The following is a 21372-nucleotide window of genomic DNA, read 5'->3' on the forward strand; positions in this document are numbered from 1 at the left end:
TAAAACCACATTCCTTACCCCCCTTCTTACTTTCACACAGAAAGACAGGGAGGCAAGGTCAGGAGCCAGTCTCGCTAAGAATTAGAAAAACATGTGAAGATGCAGCTTTTATGACAAGGAGGGGGGCTGTTACCAGCTATAAAAGTCTGTGAAAGTTGTCACCATTTTGAGAAATGTTGCTGACCCTCTGCAGACATCTCTCCCGTCCGGACGTTGTAATGCTCTGATTGTTGGATTGTATGGAAATAAAGAATTGTTGATTGAGCATTTATACACCGAGTGCTGTCCTTCCTTCAGCCCAAAGATTAAAAGAACTGCTTGTTTTCAACACTAGCCGCACAGCTTATATGAGACACAATAAAGCTAACCGAATAACAGACAACGGTTCAAAACGCTTCACCGCTTAATTGTACAAAATGAATTATACTCACAGACTATGCCTTAGCAAAGAGAAAAGGATTAACCCTGTAACGGCGGAGCTGGCGGCTGCATGAGCCCACATGCTAATATCCCGAGTCACACAGTAGATTCACTTCCTGACTCTCAGCGTAAACTGCTCTCATGTTGTCATGGTTACGAAAATACTCACACCGCTCTAAGCTACGATAGCGAGATAAAGAGAACACAAAGAACACATTTCTGGGGGCATAACACAAATTAATGACTAAAAAGGCACTGATCTAATTAATATCAAACTTAATACAACCAGTTGATAGTGCTGATTATTCCAAATAAAGCTGTTTTCCATTTGAGATGAAATGACTTTCTGTCCTGATATATAATAAAGATGTTGTTGTTTTTGAGCCACTGTATTAAAAGTAGATCCAGTTTAAAGTCAGCTTGAGTTTGATGTCTTTATGTCAAAGCTGCTCATGATGTTGAGCTGCTGATGGAATAAAAACAGTGAAAAATCTGCCTCAATATAAACGCATGTAGTCCAGACTTAAATCGTTAGCTTCATAGCATAATTGCCTAAGTCAATGACTTAGGCACTTATGCTATGAAGCTAACGAAATGTAGCCTATTGTTAGCTGAGGTCCATACACAGTGTTTGACAGTGTAAACTGTGTGAAAGGGCTGCTGGTGAAGCTCACTAGGATGAGCAGGTGACCATGTGCCACGAGGTGGAGAGCAGCTGGCCTGGCTTTGACCCGGGCCACGCCCCCTTTCTCTCTCCCTCTGCTTTGCTGTCACTTATCTTCACTGCTCTGTCCAATAAAGCTGAAAAAGGCCCCTGATAGGTTTGTAGCTTGAACCTATTCGCTGGAACGTTGAAGGCAATATAATTACACAGCAAAGCAAGACACGAAGTAGGCAAAGTTCTTCATGTTACTCGTGCACGGGAGAAAACCGGACAGGCGCCGTTCCCTCGCCTGACCCCAGTTGCTCTCGTCCGTTCTCCCGTACCACTGTTCTTTTATTGAGGCTACATGAATATGCATAGGTTCATTAACATATGATGTCTACATACACACAAAGAGTACCTTGCCTGTGTGTGTGTGTGTGTGTGTGTGTGTGTGTGTGTGTGTGTGTGTGTGTGTGTGTGAGGTCAAGATGTGACCCTGTGAAGACTCCCCAAAGCAGGTGCCAGGAGCAAGAGAAGATACGACCTCTCCTAGGAGGTGTGTGATCTATACCAGAACACTCTGTAGAGGAGTGAACGCACTCCCCTCTTCATGCTACACAGAGTTGTTACAGATCTCCTCGGATGAGACATTCTTTCAATCTACAAATGATTATATACTTCTAAGCATATATGGTTAAATATTTCTAAGCATGAATGACAATCAACAATACAAAACCTAACAGTCCCCCCTTTTGACAATTATGCTAAAAAAGTTCCCTGTTACGAATACCTCATGTCGCAGCCGTCAGGACACAAATAACCGCGGGCATACACTTAGACACATTAACTCAATTCAATGGGCCGACTAACGTGGAGTCTCAAGGAATGATCCCGCGCCGGTGGGAGCTCCAAGACTCTCTTAAGTAGCTCCCCCGACGAGGCCTGATCAGCAGCAGGTGTGTGGCTTCGGGTGTGGCCAGTCCCCTTGCAGGGCCACACCCTCCAGGCCTGACGCCGCCTATAAACAAGTGCTCAGCCACCCACACACACATATACACAAGCACAGGGAAGGGGGAGCAACACCAAAATACACAGCAATAATAATAATAATAATATAATACATGACTGCTCAGGGATCCTGGGTCGCCCAGTCCCAGGACCCTGACAGTACCCCCCCTCTAAGGGTCGGCTCCCGACGACCCCAAAACAAAAACAAAAAAACAGCACAACCAACCCAGGGCGGGCGGCGGGGGGAACCAGGACGGAGGGCCAGAACCAAAACAAGCAAAAACAACAAAACCACAAACCGACCCAGTCCACAGTCTCAGAGTCAGGCCGCGCATCCCGCAGCAGTGCAAAAAGAAAACGAAAAGACGCCACAAACAGTCACAGGCGGCCCATCAACACAACAAGAGAGTTCAGGGGGCCTACCTCGAGCCCAACGGCGGTGACGTAGCAGCTCCGGCGGACGGCCCCGGGTCCGGCAGCAGCAGCAAAACAGTTCAGGGGGCCTGCCACGGGTCCGGTGGCGGCGGCGCTGCTCCTCCGGCGGCCTGCCACGGGTCCGGTGGCGGCGGAACGGTTCTGGTGGCCTGCCACGGGTCCAGTGGCGGCGGAACGGTTCTGGTGGCCTGCCACGGGTCCGGTGGTGGCGGCGCTGCTCCTCCGGCGGCCTGCCACGGGTCCGGTGGCGGCGGAACGGTTCTGGTGGCCTGCCACGGGTCCGGTGGCGGCGGCGCTGTTCCTCCGGCGGCCTGCCACAGGTCCGGTGGCGGCAGAACGGTTCTGGTGGCCTGCCACGGGTCCGATGGCAACGTCGCTGCTCCGGTGAGCAACAGCGAGGCGTGGCACCAGGTCCATGACGCGCCGATCGCTGACGTGGACGCACCGGACGTGGACGGCGAGGAGGCCGCACTAGACGTGGAGGTCCCTCCGGTCCGCTGACCTCCGGCCGAGCGGGACCCTCCTCGGCCGGCAGCGAGAGCTCCTCCTCAGCCGGCAGCGAGAGCTCCTCCTCGGCTCGCAGTGAGAGCTCCACCTCCGCTCGCAGCGAGAGCTCCTCCTCGGCCGGCAGCGAGAGCTCCTCCTCTGCTCGCAGCGAGAGCTCCTCCTCCGGCTCGCTGAGCTCCTCAGCTGGCAGAGCGGGCTCCTCCGGCTCGCCGAGCTCCTGCTCGGGCATGCTGAGCTCCACAGCTGGCGATGCGGGCTCCTCCGGCTCACTGAGCTCCTGCTCGGGCATGCTGAGCTCCTCAGCTGGCAGAGCGGGCTCCTCCGGCTCACTGAGCTCCTGCTCGGGCATGCTGAGCTCCTCCGGCTCGCTGAGCTCCTCAGCTGGCGGTGCGGGCTCCTCCGGCTCGCTGAGCTCCTGCTCGGGCATGCTGAGCTCCTCCAGCTCGCTGAGCTCCTGCTCGGGCATGCCGAGCTCCTCCGGCTCGCTGAGCTCCTCAGCAGGCGGTGCGGGCTCCTCCGGCTCGCTGAGCTCCTGCTCGGGCATGCCGAGCTCCTCCGGCTCGCTGAGCTCCTCAGCTGGCGGTGCGGGCTCCTCCGGCTCGCTGAGCTCCTGCTCGGGCATGCTGAGCTCCTGCTGCAGCTGGACGAAGTCTGAGGTTTCCCGAGCTTGCACTACCCCCCGGGCTTTACGCAGGGTGCAAAGGCAGGCGGAAACTCCCTTGAGCTGGCCGAGGTAGGGGTTTCCCTCCAGGATTGCCTCGATGGCGTTTAACCCCACCACTCCTGCCCTTGCGTTGGTGGTGTGAGTTACCCAGTCCATCAGGCGTTGGACGCGGGTGAGGTCGCTCTCTCCGGACAAGGCCGCTGGAGTGGGCAGTGGAATGGAGGCTGCTGCTGGTGGAGAAGATGGCTGAGCGTGTGATGTGGATGGTGAACAGGATGAAACGGTAAGCGGTGAGGTAGATGTCGCGGGGGATGATTCAGCAGGTGACGGCTGGATCACTAGCCGGGCGATAGGCTGAGGTACAGCGACCAGCTGGGCCGCGGGCTGCGCTTTGGCTACCGGCTGGGCAGCTGACCGTATAAACATAGCCCCAGAGTAAACAGTTGAGGTGAGTGACGATGAATTGTCCATATGACTCACCACAGCCGGCTGTTGAGATGTCTGTGGATTTAGCTGCGGTGAGGAACGCTGGCGGCGCGAACGTCGTTTCCGTGTCGGCGTCGGGGCCGGCGTCTCAGGCAGTGAATCCACCAGCTGTCCGAGCTGGTTGGCAGCCTGAGGAGGAGAGTGGAGGTGGAGGGTGGAAAGTAGGAAGTCCAGGACCACTGCATTAAGGGAGTCCACCAGCCAGGGGAATTTAAAAAGTATCTCCTGCAGCCGCCTCTCCACGGCGCGACGCAAACCTTCCGCTGGCTTCTCCCACCACACCTCACATAGGTGGTACACTTTGTCCATAATTTCCCTCCTGAGCCTCTCCTCGGAGACCGCTGGGTCCATAAGTGGCGGGATCATTCTGTCACGGTACGACATGGCACACCGTGGAAGGAGTGGGGAAAGGAGGACCCAGGCGCGGTGCTCTATGTATAAACAGTGTGTTTATTTACAGAGTGGAACAAAAACAACAATAAATCCCCGTGTTCTCCCAGACTCCCGTGTCGTGTCTCTGCGTGAATAGTTCGTGTCTCTGTGCTCTCCGCTCCCGTGTCAGCACCCCCCGGTGCTCGCTGCTCTTCGTGCCTTCCACGCTCCTCCTGCGGGAAACAATAGACGCAGCCGTCAGGACACAAATAACCGCGGGCATACACTTACACACATTAACTCAATTCAATGGGACGACTAACGTGGAGTCTCAAGGAATGATCCCGCGCCGGTGGGAGCTCCAAGACTCTCTTAAGTAGCTCCCCCGACGAGGCCTGATCAGCAGCAGGTGTGTGGCTTCGGGTGTGGCCAGTCCCCTTGCAGGGCCACACCCTCCAGGCCTGACGCCGCCTATAAACAAGTGCTCAGCCACCCACACACACATATACACAAGCACAGGGAAGGGGGAGCAACACCAAAATACACAGCAATAATAATAATAATAATATAATACATGACTGCTCAGGGATCCTGGGTCGCCCAGTCCCAGGACCCTGACACATATGTCAAATCACCCTAGATTACTGTAAAAGTACACAGTTTAACAAATGTATTAGCAGTTATCCCATTCCTCATTGATCTCATCCAATGGCAAACTGCATCCTACGAGCAAACAAATGAATTGTTAATTTGATAGTGAAAATAAGAAAGCAACATTTTCAAAGCATCTCAGCTTGGTGATGCTTCCTCCGGGTGTGCAAATCACATGTCTCTCTGCAGAGTGGTTTAAGTTCCGCAGGGTGTCATGAATGTCTCTTCCAGTCGTTTCCATCATTGTCCATACGACCAGAGTCCAAATGTATGTAGAATAAACATTCAAACATACCAGTTGGTTTTGTTGTTTGTCAACATGGGTCTCAGCTATCTCCAACGCTGCAGACCTCTCAGCACTCTAGTTTTATGGCCTCTACCAACCCCCATTACCTCACTTCAGGCCTTCAGAGGTAATCCTGTTAAATCCAGAATTCAAAATCCTGCTCCTCACATACAAGGTCTTAAATAATCAGGCCCCATCTTATCTTAATGACCTTGTAGTACCATATCACCCTATTAGAGCACTTCGCTCTCACTCTGCAGGCCTACTTGTTGTTCCTAGAGTATTTAAAAGTAGATCATCAAGTAGTAGTACTAGAAGCTTCGGCTTAAAACATAAAATAAAGATAAAGGTTCTCTCTCTCTAATATTATTCATATTATTGACACCTTAGAACAGGGGTCATTAACCTTTAACACCCAAAGAGCCATTTGGACCCAGTTTTCAAGCAAAAGAAAACACTGGGAGCCGCAAATACTTTTTGACATCTAAAATGAAGATAACACTGTGTATATTGTTTTTTACCTTTGTGCTTTGTGTGAACAACTAAGGTGTGTTGCTTAAATCCATGAAGTGCTACAGAGAAAATAAAATTGTATTTATGTAATTAACACATTTTGAACTCTTAAAGAAATATAACTAAAGGAAAGACACCCAGCTGAACTAAAATGATCCAGCAAACAAAAAGTTGTGAGCCGCCACCCTTATATCGCCTTTGGGCTTTTGGAGCCTTGACCTGACTTTAAAAAATAATTGGCAAAAAAGCACTATGCTGCTAATAAATGAAAAATAGATATTTGCAAAATTCTGCCTAAATATGTATTTTACCTGGTTACTGTATGTGGCGGGCGTGGTCTGCAGCGCCGCTGCAGGGGAGGCGGACGCACCTGAGCGGCACCCGCAATCACGCCTTAACGTCTCTGCTGTTGTGTTGGTGTGTGTCGGGCTGTGAGCTGCAAAGCTACAGCCGGCTGTGTGCGCACAGCAACCGTGTGTGTAAAGTGGTCAATAAAGAGATGCTGAAAAGCGCGTTCATGCAAACATCGTCGGGTCTGCCGTGATATGTTTACAACGGGACTTCTGCTCCTGAGCCTCTGCGCACAGCGTCTGCAGGTCGGGGCTGTACGAAGTCACTTTATCTCTACAGGACTGTAAGCTGTCGTCTGTGAGGCATGAGCGTGTTTGTTTTAACATAGTTCACGGTGGAGAACAGCTGCTGACATAATGTGGATCCAAAGATCCATAATTGCCCTACCTGTGGTTGAAAGTCTCCATAAATGCAGGCGTTTCGGCGGCTACACCGGCTTCCACGAGTGTGACGCTTATTCTGAGCGATGAAAAATAATAAAATATAATATTATTTGTATATTTCAATATCACAATAATCTTTCAATTTAGAGCTACAAGTTAAAAAAGAACTAAACACAAATAAAACACACTTCAGCTAAATACTTCTAATTTATTATTCCCAAACCACCCGGAGTCGCACTATAAGGACTAAAGAGATGCATGCGGCTCCGGAGCTGCAGGTTGCCGACACCTGCCTTAGAATATAAAGTGCCTTGAGATTGCTGTTGCTGTGAAAGACTACAATGTAAAACAATTGGGTTGAATTTTCTCACCATAGAATTTGGTCATTGGTTGTATCAGAGCCACATGTTCCACGGTGCAGCTGTAGACGTCTCCCTGCTTTGGGATGAACTCCAGCCTGGACGTCTGTTTGAAGGAACCATCCTTGTTGGGGAAGGGAACGCTGGTGCTCGTTCCTTCTGTCACCTTCTGCTCGTTCTTGTTCCAGGTGATGTTGACGGGAGCAGGATAGAAACCAGTCACATGACAGATCAGAGTGTTTTGGACTCCGAGCTCCACATCTGCTACATGTGTAGATGATCAGGCATGAAGGAGCATCTGTGCATTACACATACAAGTTACTATCAACACCACTCAACAGGCTGCACTGAATACTGTCAGTGTCTTAATGTTAAGTTTCAGTCATTTGCTGTGTCTATATATTTGTTGTGCTTGTTAGAGGTGGGGACTAATAAAACAAGAGAAGCACTATAAGCAGCCTATACCTCGCTCTGTGTTTGTTTCCCGTTGATAGCCCCTTATCCCGTGTGTTACGTCCTGCTTTGCCTGAATTCTGTTCAGCTGTGTTCCCCAGCAATGTTCCCTCTAAGCTGCGCTGGCACGGTCTCTGCGCACAGAAAATCTGCGTTGCGCACAAAAAAAATCTAACCTGAATTGAAATTAAAATTAAAACTTTAACAATTCCGTTTTGCCGTGTTAGTCAGTAAGAACGATGCCACCTTATCCCATAGTCCAGCCAATGATGCGATTCACATTCGCGCATATGCAGCTAATCCAGGTTGTTGACAGGCTATGACAGCGTCATTATGCGCCGACACCGGTGTTTTAGCAAAGCGGCTGATGTGGCGTGAAGCCACGTTAATGACAACGTGTACAACCATTGGAGTGTACAACCAGGTAAAATACATATTTAGGCAGAATTTTGCAAATATCTATTTTTCATTTATTAGCAGCATAGAGCAATTGTGTGACACACTACTAAATTAAAAAACAAAAATTTTAATTTAGTTTAATTTTAATTTAGCAAAAAAATTAAAAACAGTGGCAGTCCTAGTCTGTTTGGCGCCCTGGGCGAACACTCCCTCTGGCGTTGTTTGGAGTTTAGTCTGTTACTGTTGCTATTTTTACCATTTCTTCTTGGAGCAACTGTAACCCACATAATTTCCTTAGGGATTAATAAAGTATTCTGATTCTGATTGGTTCAGGATGACCTGCCATTATCCAATCACACATCTGCTTACCTGCATCTTTTGCTCGTTTCTCTTCCTCTTCTTTTCTCTTTTTTCTAAACGGAGCACCTGATGGCTTTGAACTTTTCTTGTCCATCTTGGTTTTAATTTTGCACTCAAGTATGAACAATCACCCCCCAACCCGAGGATCACCACAACATAACCTAACACACCTACACCTTAGTTCACAGATTCACTTTGTCTAAGGTGCATTTCTGGGATTTCACACAACCCAGGATTCAGATCATGAATCCATGATGGGCTTGGATTTACATCATTATGAATGAAATGCGTTCTATTTGGAAGCAGCCGGCCCCGCCCCTTTCGACGGGTTGTGTGAGACTTTACATCATCAAACTGTAAATTTTAAATTGTTATTGATCCTTTACCCCGAGTCCAAAACTATATATTTATTTTCTTACTCTTATATTTATTGTTTGTTTCCTTGCACTGCTGTAGCTGGAGCCTCGTCGTCTCGTCTCTCTATATGCTGGACTGTCTGTAGCGGAGATGACAATAAAGTTTACTTTGACTTCAGCAGCGCGCAGGCGCACCGAGGGCTCTCGCGCTCACTCTTCGTGTATAGAATTCAGAAAAAACATCGGTGCAAATTATAAGTCTGTATCATGATGTCTGGTGTTTTCGTGTTTGTTGTTTTGTTTTTATTTTGTTTTATTTTGCGAGTTGGTTATTAGACGCTGCTCCAGCCAGCCAGAGACTCCCCGCCGCCTCGCCCTCTCCTCCCTGTGCCGCAAGCAGCAGGCGCACCTCGCAAACGGAGGGCGGCCTTACTCCCAGCAAATGGGCGATAGAAAACCGATCGGTGCCTATGCCATTCCCAATATGCGCTGGCTGAAGTCGGGGCAGCATGGGTACGAGCATTGTTTTTTTTTTGCCGATGCCCGTGATGCCGCCCCCCACCACGATGCCGCCCCGGGCAACCGCCCGTGTCGCCCGTATCTAAAGCCGCTACTGACTAAAAATATAAAAAGCATACAGTACTTGGTTGAGACGTAAGCGGAGGTGTAAGTGTCTGGCTTAAAACAGGACATATTAGCTGCATTTAACCTTCAGTTACTCTTTATATAGTTGGTAGGAGTCAGACCATGTTTCTTTTTAGCTGAAAAAATTACACCAGGTAACCTGCAGTGTTGAAAACTTGTTTGCTACTCTACAATCCGTCCTGCTCTGTAGTAAAATCAGCGCCATTTGACCGTCCTGTTGCTCCCATTGAAATGTATACAGCCTGTTTAAAACCTAAAACTTTTAATTGTCCGTAGCTGCTGTTGTTACCACTGTCCTGTTTGAAATGGATACTTACTTGCCCATTAACCTTATAACTACTGTTGTGTGTGTGTGTGTGTGTGTGTGTGTGTGTGTGTGTGTGTGTGTGTGTGTGTGTGTGTGTGTGTGTGTGTGTGTGTGTGTGTGTACAGACAGCCAGGTTCATAATGGATATAAGGAAGTTTTTTCAAAAAAAGGAGCCACATTCAGGTAAAAGTGTAAAATCAAGAATAATGTTTAATCAGTGTTTCAATGTTTATGTCCTTTATTAGATGTTCATGTGGTTTGGTTGTTTGCCTTTTGGTTGAAAGTAGACTGAGAGAGGACTTTTTGTTAGTGATCTTAATAGAATTTTTTTCATATTAATGTAATTGTTCATCTAATAGAATACAATCTATTTGTGTATGATTGTGTATGGTAGAGAGGAAAGAGGGAACGTGAGGAGAAAGAACAAGGTCAGGAAGAAGCAGGTAAGCAAACAGACAGGGAGCAGTGACAGGCACAAACTGTTAAACTGACAAAGAGAAAAAACCTGATTTTACTCACAATCTGAAGTTGTGTCCTCCCTATATTAAAGCTGCTAAACAGAATCTGCTGAACAAACTGGGTTGAAACATTTTGAGCCTCTTTAACAACATTCCAACATAACATGATCATTGATCGGGGAGATTCAAATTAATGATATATTTTTATGTGGTTCAGCCACAACTCTACTGAAACCTCAACCAGTAATAGGTCGGCCAACTTTTGGACCGTCCAGTTGTCTGTATGACTGCCGCAGTACATATATCACATTTGCTCACTATCAGAGCCAAACAGCCCTGGTGGAGTGAGGAGCTGTAAAGAGAAGCAGATGCTCTGTTTCTAAAAACGTTTTAAGCTTGTTTCAAAGATTCTGTACAGCAGCTTTAAATGTTTTCCAAAAGCACACACACACTTATCAGTGATTCTCACACTTTTTACAGTGTGGACCACCTGAGAAAATGCTCTCTCAAGGACCACTATGAAAGCATGAAAGTCATAAATCTTTGTTACAGGAAAAATGATTCTATGTTTCTTTACCTTCTTTTAAATGTACAAAGATGCCCTTTGTCTATGGTTAGATTAGTTTAGAATTATCCTTTTAGACTTTCTCAGCAAAGACATACTGTTTTGGGACATATTGTTTTAGATTGTTTTATCTCTCACAGCTTTCTCACAGCTCTCTGCTGACGAGACTAGCGCCACATATGGAGTTGTTTATTTTATCTGTTTATTATTTTCTTATCCTGTTCTCACTGTCTTTCCTATAAAAAGTGCCAAGCCTCTGTTCACGACGTGAGTTGTTGTTCGCAGCTCACCTGTGTACACGTTTGATAAAGAAAGTAACTTTGTCTCATTGTGTCTTTATTTCTCCTGGGTCTTTTGCAGAGTTTTCCCCCAACATTTCTTGGTCCTTCGAGCCGGATCGCCCCCATCGTGTCCCATCTCCGTGACCAGTCCACGTTGTTCGTCTGTCGACAGCTCACACACCAGGTGTGTGATAAAAGTCCAAGAGCGTTTAAATTCGGGTCTTGGCCAACGTCTTAGAAAGCGACCCACGGTGGTGGGACCCGATCGAGGTGGACCAGACCCGGCGACACTGACCAGGTAGATACAGACACACTGACACAATCTTTTGAATTCAGGGAATTTAAAATAGCGGAAGTAGCTCGTCGACTGGAAGCTTTGGAAGCTCGTCGACTGGTAGCGTAGCTCGTCGACTGGTAGCTTTGGAGCTCTGGGTAGCTCCCCCAGCTGGGTCTAGACTGGGTCTAGGGAGTAAGTAGCTCTGGGAGCTCCCCTTATCATAAGGGTTCCGGTCGCGCGCGCGTCGAAGCTGTGAATGTGAATGTGTGTGTGTATTGTTTTAATTAACGGAGCAAGCTGAATTTTCACGGTCCAATAAGAGACTGAGCTGCTCCTACTGTGTTTTCTTTTACTGCTATTCACTGACGTGCTGGTGAGTTGAGAGAACGGTCGAGTTCCGTCTCGTAAAGTTCACACCGCTTTCGGAACTAGTCCGAAAGTCGAAGGGCGTGTGAGCAACCACTCTCGTCTCTAATACCAGCGAAGGTGATAGCAGCTGTATCGTGTATATATTACTTAAACAAAAATAAGTAAATACATAAATAAGATGGGTAATCAAGCAAGTGAAATTAAAACTCACTCCTGCTGACGAGCAGTGGTGAGAAAAGAAAAGTCCAGACGCCGGACAAAAACAGAGAGAGATTTAAGAAAACAAAATATAAACAGTCAGAAGAATAGAACTCAACTGCCAGTTTAGTAAAACCAGAAGACGAGACACTGTGCAGTGCCCACAATCCTTTTAGTAAACCATGACTCATTCCTGCAGCCGCATCTGCAGCAACACCCATATCAGGAAGAACATAATAATCCCTTATTAGGTGAAAACTAGAGATCAAAGTAGTTTGAAGTAGTTTAAAAGGGTTGAAAACAGACCCCACTGAGTAGATATAAATATAAAAAGTACGAAATAAAGATAAACAAAGGGAAAATTACAGTAGAAATTATCTTTAGAGTATTTGAAATTAATAGCAAGGATAACAACCTGTAAAGTGATATTATCAATGAAGCACAGTTGGCATGATGACCATGCCCACAATGTATAAAATGAATATAAAGCAAATAATTCACACGAAAATATTTTAATAAAATAAATAAAGTATATTAAGGCTGTGTCACTGTTCAGCCAAGGACAGTGTGTGAAAAGGTAACTGTCTCCACCTTGGGAAAAGGATGATACTGCAGGTCATCTGAAGCCCTTGATGGATACAAAATAAAATATAAATAATATATTATAATAGAACTGACCGCAGATTGGATGAATTCTAAATTATCTGTTTGCTGAATAAGATGATCCTAACTATCAAATTGGCTCAGTAGTAGTATAGTGGTACACACTGATAAAATATTATAATATGCTATTGCTGTTATATAAGACAAAGAGGATAATATTAACAATGACATAATATTAATATGAAGAGGCACCTTAGTCGGGTATGATGTGAGGTGGATAACTGTTAAGCAGTAGTCTGCATCAAGCTTAAGGTTTGCTGAAACTCAGTGTAATGACATGTGAGATGCAGGCAATACAGAGAATAACTAAACTAATGAAGTGCATAGAGGCACTTGACCAGCTTGAAACCTATCATTCTAGAATGACACATTGCTGAGATATAGAGCACACCTATAATAACAACCAATAAGCAAAACCCTGTAGACAACAGCTAAAACTACAGGATTGAGAAGCTGATTTAAATATGTAGACACTGCTAAGCTGATGAGCATGTTACACATTTTCTTTTCTTTTTATTTATTTGTTTCTTTTAGAGCAGAAGCTGCTGTAACACACCCAAAGAAAGACTCTAGGTCTGACCAACCGTTTCAGTCATGGGCAAAAAGATGACAGTCAATAAAATTCTAAAAGATAATTTATTGACGAAAAATATACCAAGAGATAAAAGATAAAACAGTCCAGTGTCCCACTTATGAATTGTATAAAAGCACACAGTCCCAAGGCCAGAGCCAGCTATGCCACACGGCCAAGTTGCACTCCACATGTTGCCTTTAACAGGGTTAGAAGTTGTCCTTGGAGACCCACCACCCTGCAAGCATATAGTCAGTGGTCACTCAAGCTTCTGCAACTCTGCTGCCTTTAGGCTGTGGCATATAGTAGGCCCTGGACTGCACAGACGGACAAAACGACACACTTAATATAAAATTCATAGCGCAAAACCCATCCATCCCAAACATATCTGATTTCATCACATTACATATCTGCACAGAGAGACAAAACGACACAGCAGTGTTTGTAGTGTGGGCTATAAGTAGACCAGTGTATCAGTGCAATCAAGTACACCTGCCTCTAATTAGTCCAACCCCATTCCAGCCATTGGCTCACCAAAAATGTGACACACACACAAAACCACTCCCAACCCAGTGCAACTTCACACAATAATATGGAGCTGAATTAACACAGGCACATTAGTCTACCATGTTACAAGCTGCATGCTATTAAAAGCCAACATATGCAGACTTCTGCCTTGTTCGGGTGGCAGCATTTTTTCTTTTGTGTCCTGACACGTTTATGTTTTTGTTTTTGTTTGATTATTTTGTTGGTTTTGGAAACAAATTTAAACGAACTTGTGACAATACTTGACACATGGTGATTAGGCAAATGATTGAAAAATGCCTAGGTTTAGAGCTGTGAGCTATGAGCTGTGAGCAATGCAAAGTTAAATATATATATATATATATATATGTATATATATATATATATATATATATATATATATATATATATATATATATATATATATGTGTGTGTGTGTGTGTGTATAAATGGGAAACAACCCTAACTTCAAAGTTTGAAATGTGTGAGATGCATGAATTGTTTGAAAAACTAGAATTATCTAAAAAGCCTTGAGTGAAAATGTAGTGTTGCATCTATTCTCCCAAACCAAGGAAAAACAAAAAGAAGAAGCATTCTGTAGCTTAAAAATAAGGCTGACGTGTTGACAATAGACTAAAACACTCATTTGCAGGTGGCTATCAGGAACAGAGAGGCAAGCAAGGTCACAGACAGCCACGCAGAGACACCAGATAAAATAGAGACAATGCCTGCTAGAACTGTGGAGAGGAAGGTCACTTCACACGAGATTGTAGGAGTAGGCCACAGAGAAATAATGCAAAACAGTTTTGAGGCAGCCACTTAAGAACTTACAGTTTTCAAAGGACAAATTAGTTGTAAAGTCAGCTGCAGGCCACACAACTGTACAACAATTAACTGCCCCTTTAGAACTAGTACATACAGCAAGTGGCCGCAGGTGCTTTATTAAATGTATATATGACCCGTCGTGTCCAGTAAATTTGCTAGGTAGAGACGCTCTGACAAAACTTAAGATAGCAGTCATGCCATTCTTTTCTGGTATTACACCTGAGTGCATGCTAAATGACACCCGCCACATCCATTTTCCAGAAACCGACCGAGTATCACAACATTCTGAGATTTAAACAAACTCCAGGCCCAGATCCACCTTATGATCAGCAAGTGTGGAAGCTAGGAGAACAGCATTTGACCTTACAGCACAGGCCGAAATTGTGTAGGTTACGCAGTGACCACAGATAGTAGAATAATAGAAGCAAAACCACTTTCTTCTTCATATTCTGCACAGTGCGCTGAGCTGATAGCTGTGATTCGCGCATGTGAAATACACATTAGTGACTCATGGCTGTACGCATTTGTCATCGGGGGGAATGACCTGTATTGTCAACTCTCATTTCTACACTGTAAATTTTGAAACTTCAGCAAAACAATTTGTCAGAACGTGCATGACGTGTCAAAAATATAATGCTCAGGGGAACCTGAGACCAAAAAAAAAAAAAGGCCGTTTTCCCACTCCACCTCATCCTTTTCACACAATTCATATGGACTTTATTGAGCTAAATGAATGCCAAGGGTAAGAATACGCCCTAGTGGTTATAGATGTATTCTCAAAGTGGCCAGAAATCTACCCAGTGAAAAAGGCAGATACAATTTCAGTAGCAAAATGTATGTCTAAGTTGTAGGAAAATAAAGAGATGATTGTAAATAACGAAGAATGTAATGATGTCTATCAAGTGTCTTGCAGATTACAGCCCGGTGACTGGGTTCTGATCAAGGTGCTCCAAAGGAAAAACTGGAGCGCACCCAGGTGGGAGGGACCACATCAGGTTCTCCTCACCATGCCCACCGCTTGCAAAATTGCGGAACGACCATCCTGGATCCATCAGAAGTGAAGCCATCTAAACTCAGCCGACACAGGCTCGCCCAATTGTTGTGATCTCGCCCGGTGGAGGGGTCAGCCTTCCTGGCCGGGGGGTCTACTCACGACAGGAGGGTGTGTCCTGTCGTCATGAGGTGGTGGCTCCTAATAACTGCAGCGGCCCTGACCCTGGCCGGGCTCCTCATCTTTGCTTCCGTGAGGGACAACAAGTCACGCTATATGAAGAAAAGGCAGACACTGTATGACAAAGGAAAGCACACCAAGTTTCCCCATGGCTACGCCACTAATTTCTGGTGGCAGTTTATGAACACTACAGCTCACTTGAATAATAAAACTGACTGCTATGCATGTACCCATATGCCCCTATCCTCGCAGACGTCTGGCCTGTGGCCGTACAGCATACCTGAAGATCGCAGTTGGTGCCTGTTGGGCCTGGCAACACATCCAGGCTACGGTACTCTTTGGTCCAAGGCCAACTACAGCATCCCAGCAAAAGCAACCTGGAGGTCATGATCACCCACAAATGTGAACTGTTCCGGACAGACCAACCTGCTGACCTGGCCCGAAGTCTCAGACCCACTGCCTGATGTAATTCTACTGAACAAGCTGAACGCAGCGCAACTGCCAGTATGTGTGATGAACAATGGATCGCGGGCAGTGGGGGAGCTGCCTACTCACCTATCTACCGGATGCCACTACAAACAAAGACTCAGTACCAGACAGGATGTGCACGGACGGCACCAAGCAGTAAAGGAACCAGAGTTTCGCATCTGAGGAGGAGTGAAATTCTTACAGAGCTTGATCCCCGGCATTGGAGCTGCCGAGATGCGGGATCATGTGGAGATCAACCGATATGCTCTGCTACGACACATCAACTTTGCTAAAGACCCTGGGAACCGCCTTAGCAGGAGAACAGCAGGCCATCAGAACGATGGTGCTGCAGAACAGACTGACACTAGACCTGCTAACAGCATCACAAGGAGGAGTTTGTAAGCGGAGACATTTATGAAGCTTTGCAGAATTTGACCATTCTGCAGAAATATGTCACTGACCACACATCTGGAGCAGCTACACCGCCATGTCTAAGAGTAATGATTTCAAAGATGATAACAACTACAATGACTGCTTATGTTGCCGTGCCTCAAGAAGAACAGCATCCCGTTGCAATTCTGTTAGAGGAGAACTTGTAATAGCTACTAATAAATGACGTGGTGATTAAAAATGACTTGTCAAGTGATCATGCACTGATTAACACATTAGTAGTTATGCAGGTACAACATGAGGTTTATATTCTTTTCTCTTTATCATTTTATTTTTGTAGTTTTAGTTTTATTGTTTTCTCTTGATTATTCCTTTTGTTATTTCATTTACCATGCTTTTCTTTGTTCTTTTTATTATTTTATTCTGCTATGCTGACATTTTGAAAATTAAAAATTGCTTAAGATACTTAATAAATAACCTTAACAGACAATTGTTGTATACATTTAAAATAAGTTAAAACAGGAGGGAATGTTACAGGAAAAATGATTCTATGTTTCTTTACCTTCTTTTAAATGTACAAAGATGCCCTTTGTCTATGGTTAGATTAGTTTAGAATTATCCTTTTAGACTTTCCCAGCGAAGACATCTTGTTTTGGGACATATTGTTTTAGATTGTTTTATCTCTCACAGCTTTCTCCCAGCTCTCTGCTGACGAGACTAGCGCCACATATGGAGTTGTTTATTTTATCTGTTTATTATTTTCTTATCCTGTTCTCACTGTCTTTCCTATAAAAAGTGCCAAGCCTCTGTTCACGGTGTGAGTTGTTCTTGCAGCTCACCCGTGTGCACGTTAAAGCATAAAAAGTAACCTTGTCTCATTGTGTCTTTATTTCTCCTGGGTCTTTTGCAGAGTTTTCCCCCAACAATTTTAATCCTTCAATTCTGTCATTTTATTTCAACACTATTCAGTAACTTTTATCCAAATACTACTTGGTCACTTAAATACTACATGTTGTCTTCATATTGCATACGGTTCAACAAAGTCTAGATCCTGGTTACCATAAAAATTGAATGGGTCTACAACAACTACCATCCTCCTATCTTTATCCTGGTTGCAGCAGGGCTGGGAAATAACCCTGAAGTGATAGGGTACCAGGCAGGGTACACCCTGGACAGCTCACCAGTCTATCAGATAGAAACACACAGCCGTTTACATTCATGTATAATTTAGAATCATCAATTAACCTAGCTCTAATACCTTCCATGACTTTTCCTCTCACACTGGAAACCAGAATATCCAGAGAGAAACCACTGCAAACTAGCCAGACTGTGGACTTGAGCCCAGGACCTTCTTACTGTGGAGCAACAGCACTAACCAGCATGCCAACAATGGAGGAAATATAGGAAAGGTATGATTTCCTGTATTTGATGCAATGAAGTTGTTGAATTTCGTACAGATCTTTAAAGCCTTGTTACTTGTAACACGTTACTGTAATCTGATTACTTTTTCGAGTAACGAGTAAAGTAAGGGATTACTATTGCAAAAACGGTAATAAGATTACCGTTACTTTCCCGTAGGAACACTGCGTTACTGCGTTACTAAAACCTTGATTTTTTGCGAGAATGTCTCACGACAGTGATGTAAGCGAGTGCGCCGTTAGTGACAACAGCTGTGTGCAGATCAACAATGGATCTGTTAGGACAAGGAATGTTATTTTAATGTCACTGTTTTATCATTTATATGCACTGTCATTATTTCATTATTACTTCATTAGTCTGCATCAGTTTATCATCAATATTATCATGTATCATTTATCATTTAGTAAAGCTGCTACAATGCTCTATCATGCGTAAGCACCAGCATAGCTGCAGGTCCAGGCGGGGTAAGTCAGATAAGGACTCTCGAACTTTCGTTGGCCTGGACCTACAATCTCACAAAACTGCACACTCGGATACACAATTGTTTATGTTCCCAAATACCGATGAGTGGAAACATCTGGTTTCAAGTCTGGGAAAGGGTTGTTGTTCTGGGAAGATGAGTTCTGGGAATTGTACTGACGTCATAAAAGGCTATAAAGCTTTCTGTAACGGGCAGAGAGACGAAGACCGGCTTCCCACACTGTACTATCTGTGTGTGTATAATGAATCACTTTTTGGACACCTCTGGGGACTCTGTCTGCGCTTACTTTCCCTTCCAAATCAAAAGAACCCCACATTTTTGGTGCCGAAACCCGGTTTGGAGGGAAAGAAGAACGCGCTGCGGTGAGCGGAGCTCCCGGGGGTGCCAAAAGGACGGGGGAATCCAGGAGAGTGACCAACTGAGTGACAAAAGTCGCGACATTAAAGGTCAGTACCACCTGTTGAATAATTTTATCCAAAGGTACTAAATTGGAAGGTAAAACTAAATTGAATGTTCGCTCAGTGGGGGCCTTCTGCTGGGTTCTGTCCGTAGTGATTTTATTTAATTAGGATAATTAGGGGTAAAAGTTTGATAAAATTCTCGCAAAAGTTATTGCTGTTTATTTTAGGGGTTTTTTGGGGGGGGTTTGTGTTTTGTGGGGTTAAAATTAAGAGGCTTGGTTTATGTGCCTTATGCTCAAACGCACCGCTTGGGTGCGTTTGAGCCCAAGAAGGGAAATACGCTGAGCCTACTTCTGAAGGAGGGGGTTAGCAGCGGTCATTTTGGTGAGGGCAAGGTTTGGAGGTGGAGCTAACTACCAGCCATTTTGGTGAAGGTAAGTGAGGTCAACAACAAAATGGCTGAGAATAAAATGACTGAGATCGGGAAGGCGACCCCTAGTGGGGAGAAGAATTATAAGCCACTCAAGGACCAGATAGCCCAACTCAAGAAGGCCCTCAAGGTCACCTATGAAGGAGTCTCCAAGGAGGTTGCTCGGCAATGTCAAGACATGGAGAAGGAGGTGAAGAAATTATGTGAGGATCAACAGATAACGATGGAGGACAAAATACCTTTGCATTCGGTTTTCCAGGTAGGAGCTGAGAAATGTGAAAAGAGGATCAAAGATCTTGAGGAGGAACTTGAAGGGGGTTTTAAGAGGAGAAAAGTGAAGGCAGAAAAGAAACCGATGGGCACCTAGACCCGGTTTGTAGAGTATGCTTGGGGAGTGTGATCGTGTGTACAGCGTCTCTTTATGTCTGTCTCCACGTTGGTTGAGTGTGAAGTGCACATGAGAGCATGAGGGGGGGAATGGATGTTTGTGTCTGTGTGTGCCTGTATGTCTGTGTCTATATGTCAGGTTGGGTATCAGACACCACCTCTCTGGGGACACCTCAGGTCCTCCAAGGTTTGGAGGCCTATCTCCACCCACCACCACTTCCCCTGCCAGTGGCGGACTCCCTCAGGTGTCGGTGCGTTGGTGGTTCTTTGTGTCTGGGGGTGGGCGTCCAGGTACACACCGGCTCACTCCTTGGCGGCCGCTTATTGGGGCCTGGAACCTGGGGCTCGCTCGGTCCACTTCGGAGGTGGGGTGCCCCCGGCCTCTCGGCCTGGGGCTCGGTCACTCAGGCACAGCTGGCTGCCGACGGAGCTCACGGGCGCGTCACTGCAACTCCCCCTGGCTTCTGCTCCGCGGCTGCTGAGTGAACCCTCATCTGGGACTCTCCTCAGCTCTTACTGGGACAGTGGCGCGGCTGCCCCTCTGTTGGTTTTCCATGGTCTCTTGTGTTCTGGGGGCCTCTGGATATCTGGAGTTTTGATCTCCTCCATACCTGCTTCATACCCTGGAGGACGGGGCTGTGGCCCCCCCCACACTCCCTAGCAGATCGTTACATGGAGAAACCTTTGGAATACAAGCACGCTGATCCACACAGGTATGCACACGGGTGTTCACTGCTCGTAGACTTAAATTACACCTTTCTTGGCTATTACTTCGAAGCACATCTGTCCTGCGTGCTGCACAACAACATTGAATATTTAGTATTTACTGCTGTTTACACTTAGCTAGATTAATGCGATGGTGTTGTGTTTAGTATGTTGCTTTGTTTTTTTTGTTTTTTTGCTTGTTTTCTATTCTTCTCTCAACAGGTGATCCAGGAGATTTTTATTTTTTTTCTCCCCCCCTTTCTCACTGTCCCTCTCCCCTTCTGTTTTTCCTTTCCTTCCTCTTTCTTTCTCCCTTTCCTATCCCTCACTCATGTCTGTCCCGTCTGTAACATCTGAAAATAAAATATAATAAATAATAAAACCAAAGATCGACCAAATGGACCAATACGGCAATGCCACGATGATCCATTTGGCAAAGTAAATCCATTGGGTATCCTTGTTGGTCTTCAGACAACAATTCTGATGGCTAAAGAACCAAATGGGACAGGCAAAAAAAAGAAAAAAAAAAGAAAAAGAAAAGAAACCGATGATGGAGAAACAGAGTAAGTACTGCAAGTATGTGATTGTCTGCCGAGTTGTCTCCCCCTGGATGAAAGACGAGGTTAAAGACCCCACGCCAGGGCTGGCAGACGAAGCCCAGGCCAAGGGGAGCTTATATGCCAGCTTGAAGGGACTCCCCAGTGCACCGCCCCCTCCCTACATCTGTCCAGTGTTGACTCTGGAGGGTGGCACTCTTTGGGGACCGGAAGGGAAAAGAGGAACAGTCAAAGGGGAAGTTGTGGATTTTCAGGAGGATCCTGCCCCATCGACGCCTGTACGGGTCACCGAGGGGGTCAACACAGGAGTGTTGCAACCCCTGTCGGCGGCAGCTACACTGAAAGGGACTCAGCTCGAGCCAGCTGCTGGAACATCAGGTGGGGGCATAACTATACCAGGTGTGACCTTGCTCCCTCCCTCTCACTTCAGCCCAGAAGGAGCTGAAGAAGCCCAACCTGTGGCTTCCACAAGCGCCGATCAGGTGACACCGCAACAGCCTAGGCAGGGAAATGCATCCCAGGAGGTCTGGACTTCAGAGGAAGATACGCCTGCGCCGCAGCTGCAGAGGCCATCGAAGGCGAGCCATAAAGCCTGTCAGAAGCCAGGGGTTGGCGACCTAGAAGAAGACT

General features: G+C 45.9%; 1 protein-coding gene across 1 annotated transcript; it reads right to left on the reverse strand.

Moving 5' to 3' along the window:
• Positions 1–2381: 2381 nt before the first annotated feature.
• Positions 2382–4550, reverse strand: LOC146661457 (uncharacterized). Its single transcript, XM_085417719.1, has 3 exons — positions 4080–4550; positions 2947–4010; positions 2382–2551 (listed from the first exon to the last, which is right to left on the reverse strand). Exons 1-3 carry the CDS (start codon positions 4548–4550, stop codon positions 2494–2496), a joined length of 1593 nt encoding a protein of 530 aa, XP_085273845.1. The 3' UTR covers positions 2382–2493.
• Between the last annotated feature and the right edge of the window lie 16822 nt (positions 4551–21372).

This window comes from Rhamphochromis longiceps, linkage group LG9, assembly GCF_057381845.1.
Source record: "Rhamphochromis longiceps isolate RC_006_pf linkage group LG9, R_longiceps_female_GT1.1, whole genome shotgun sequence".
NCBI classification, from domain to species: domain Eukaryota; kingdom Metazoa; phylum Chordata; class Actinopteri; order Cichliformes; family Cichlidae; genus Rhamphochromis; species Rhamphochromis longiceps.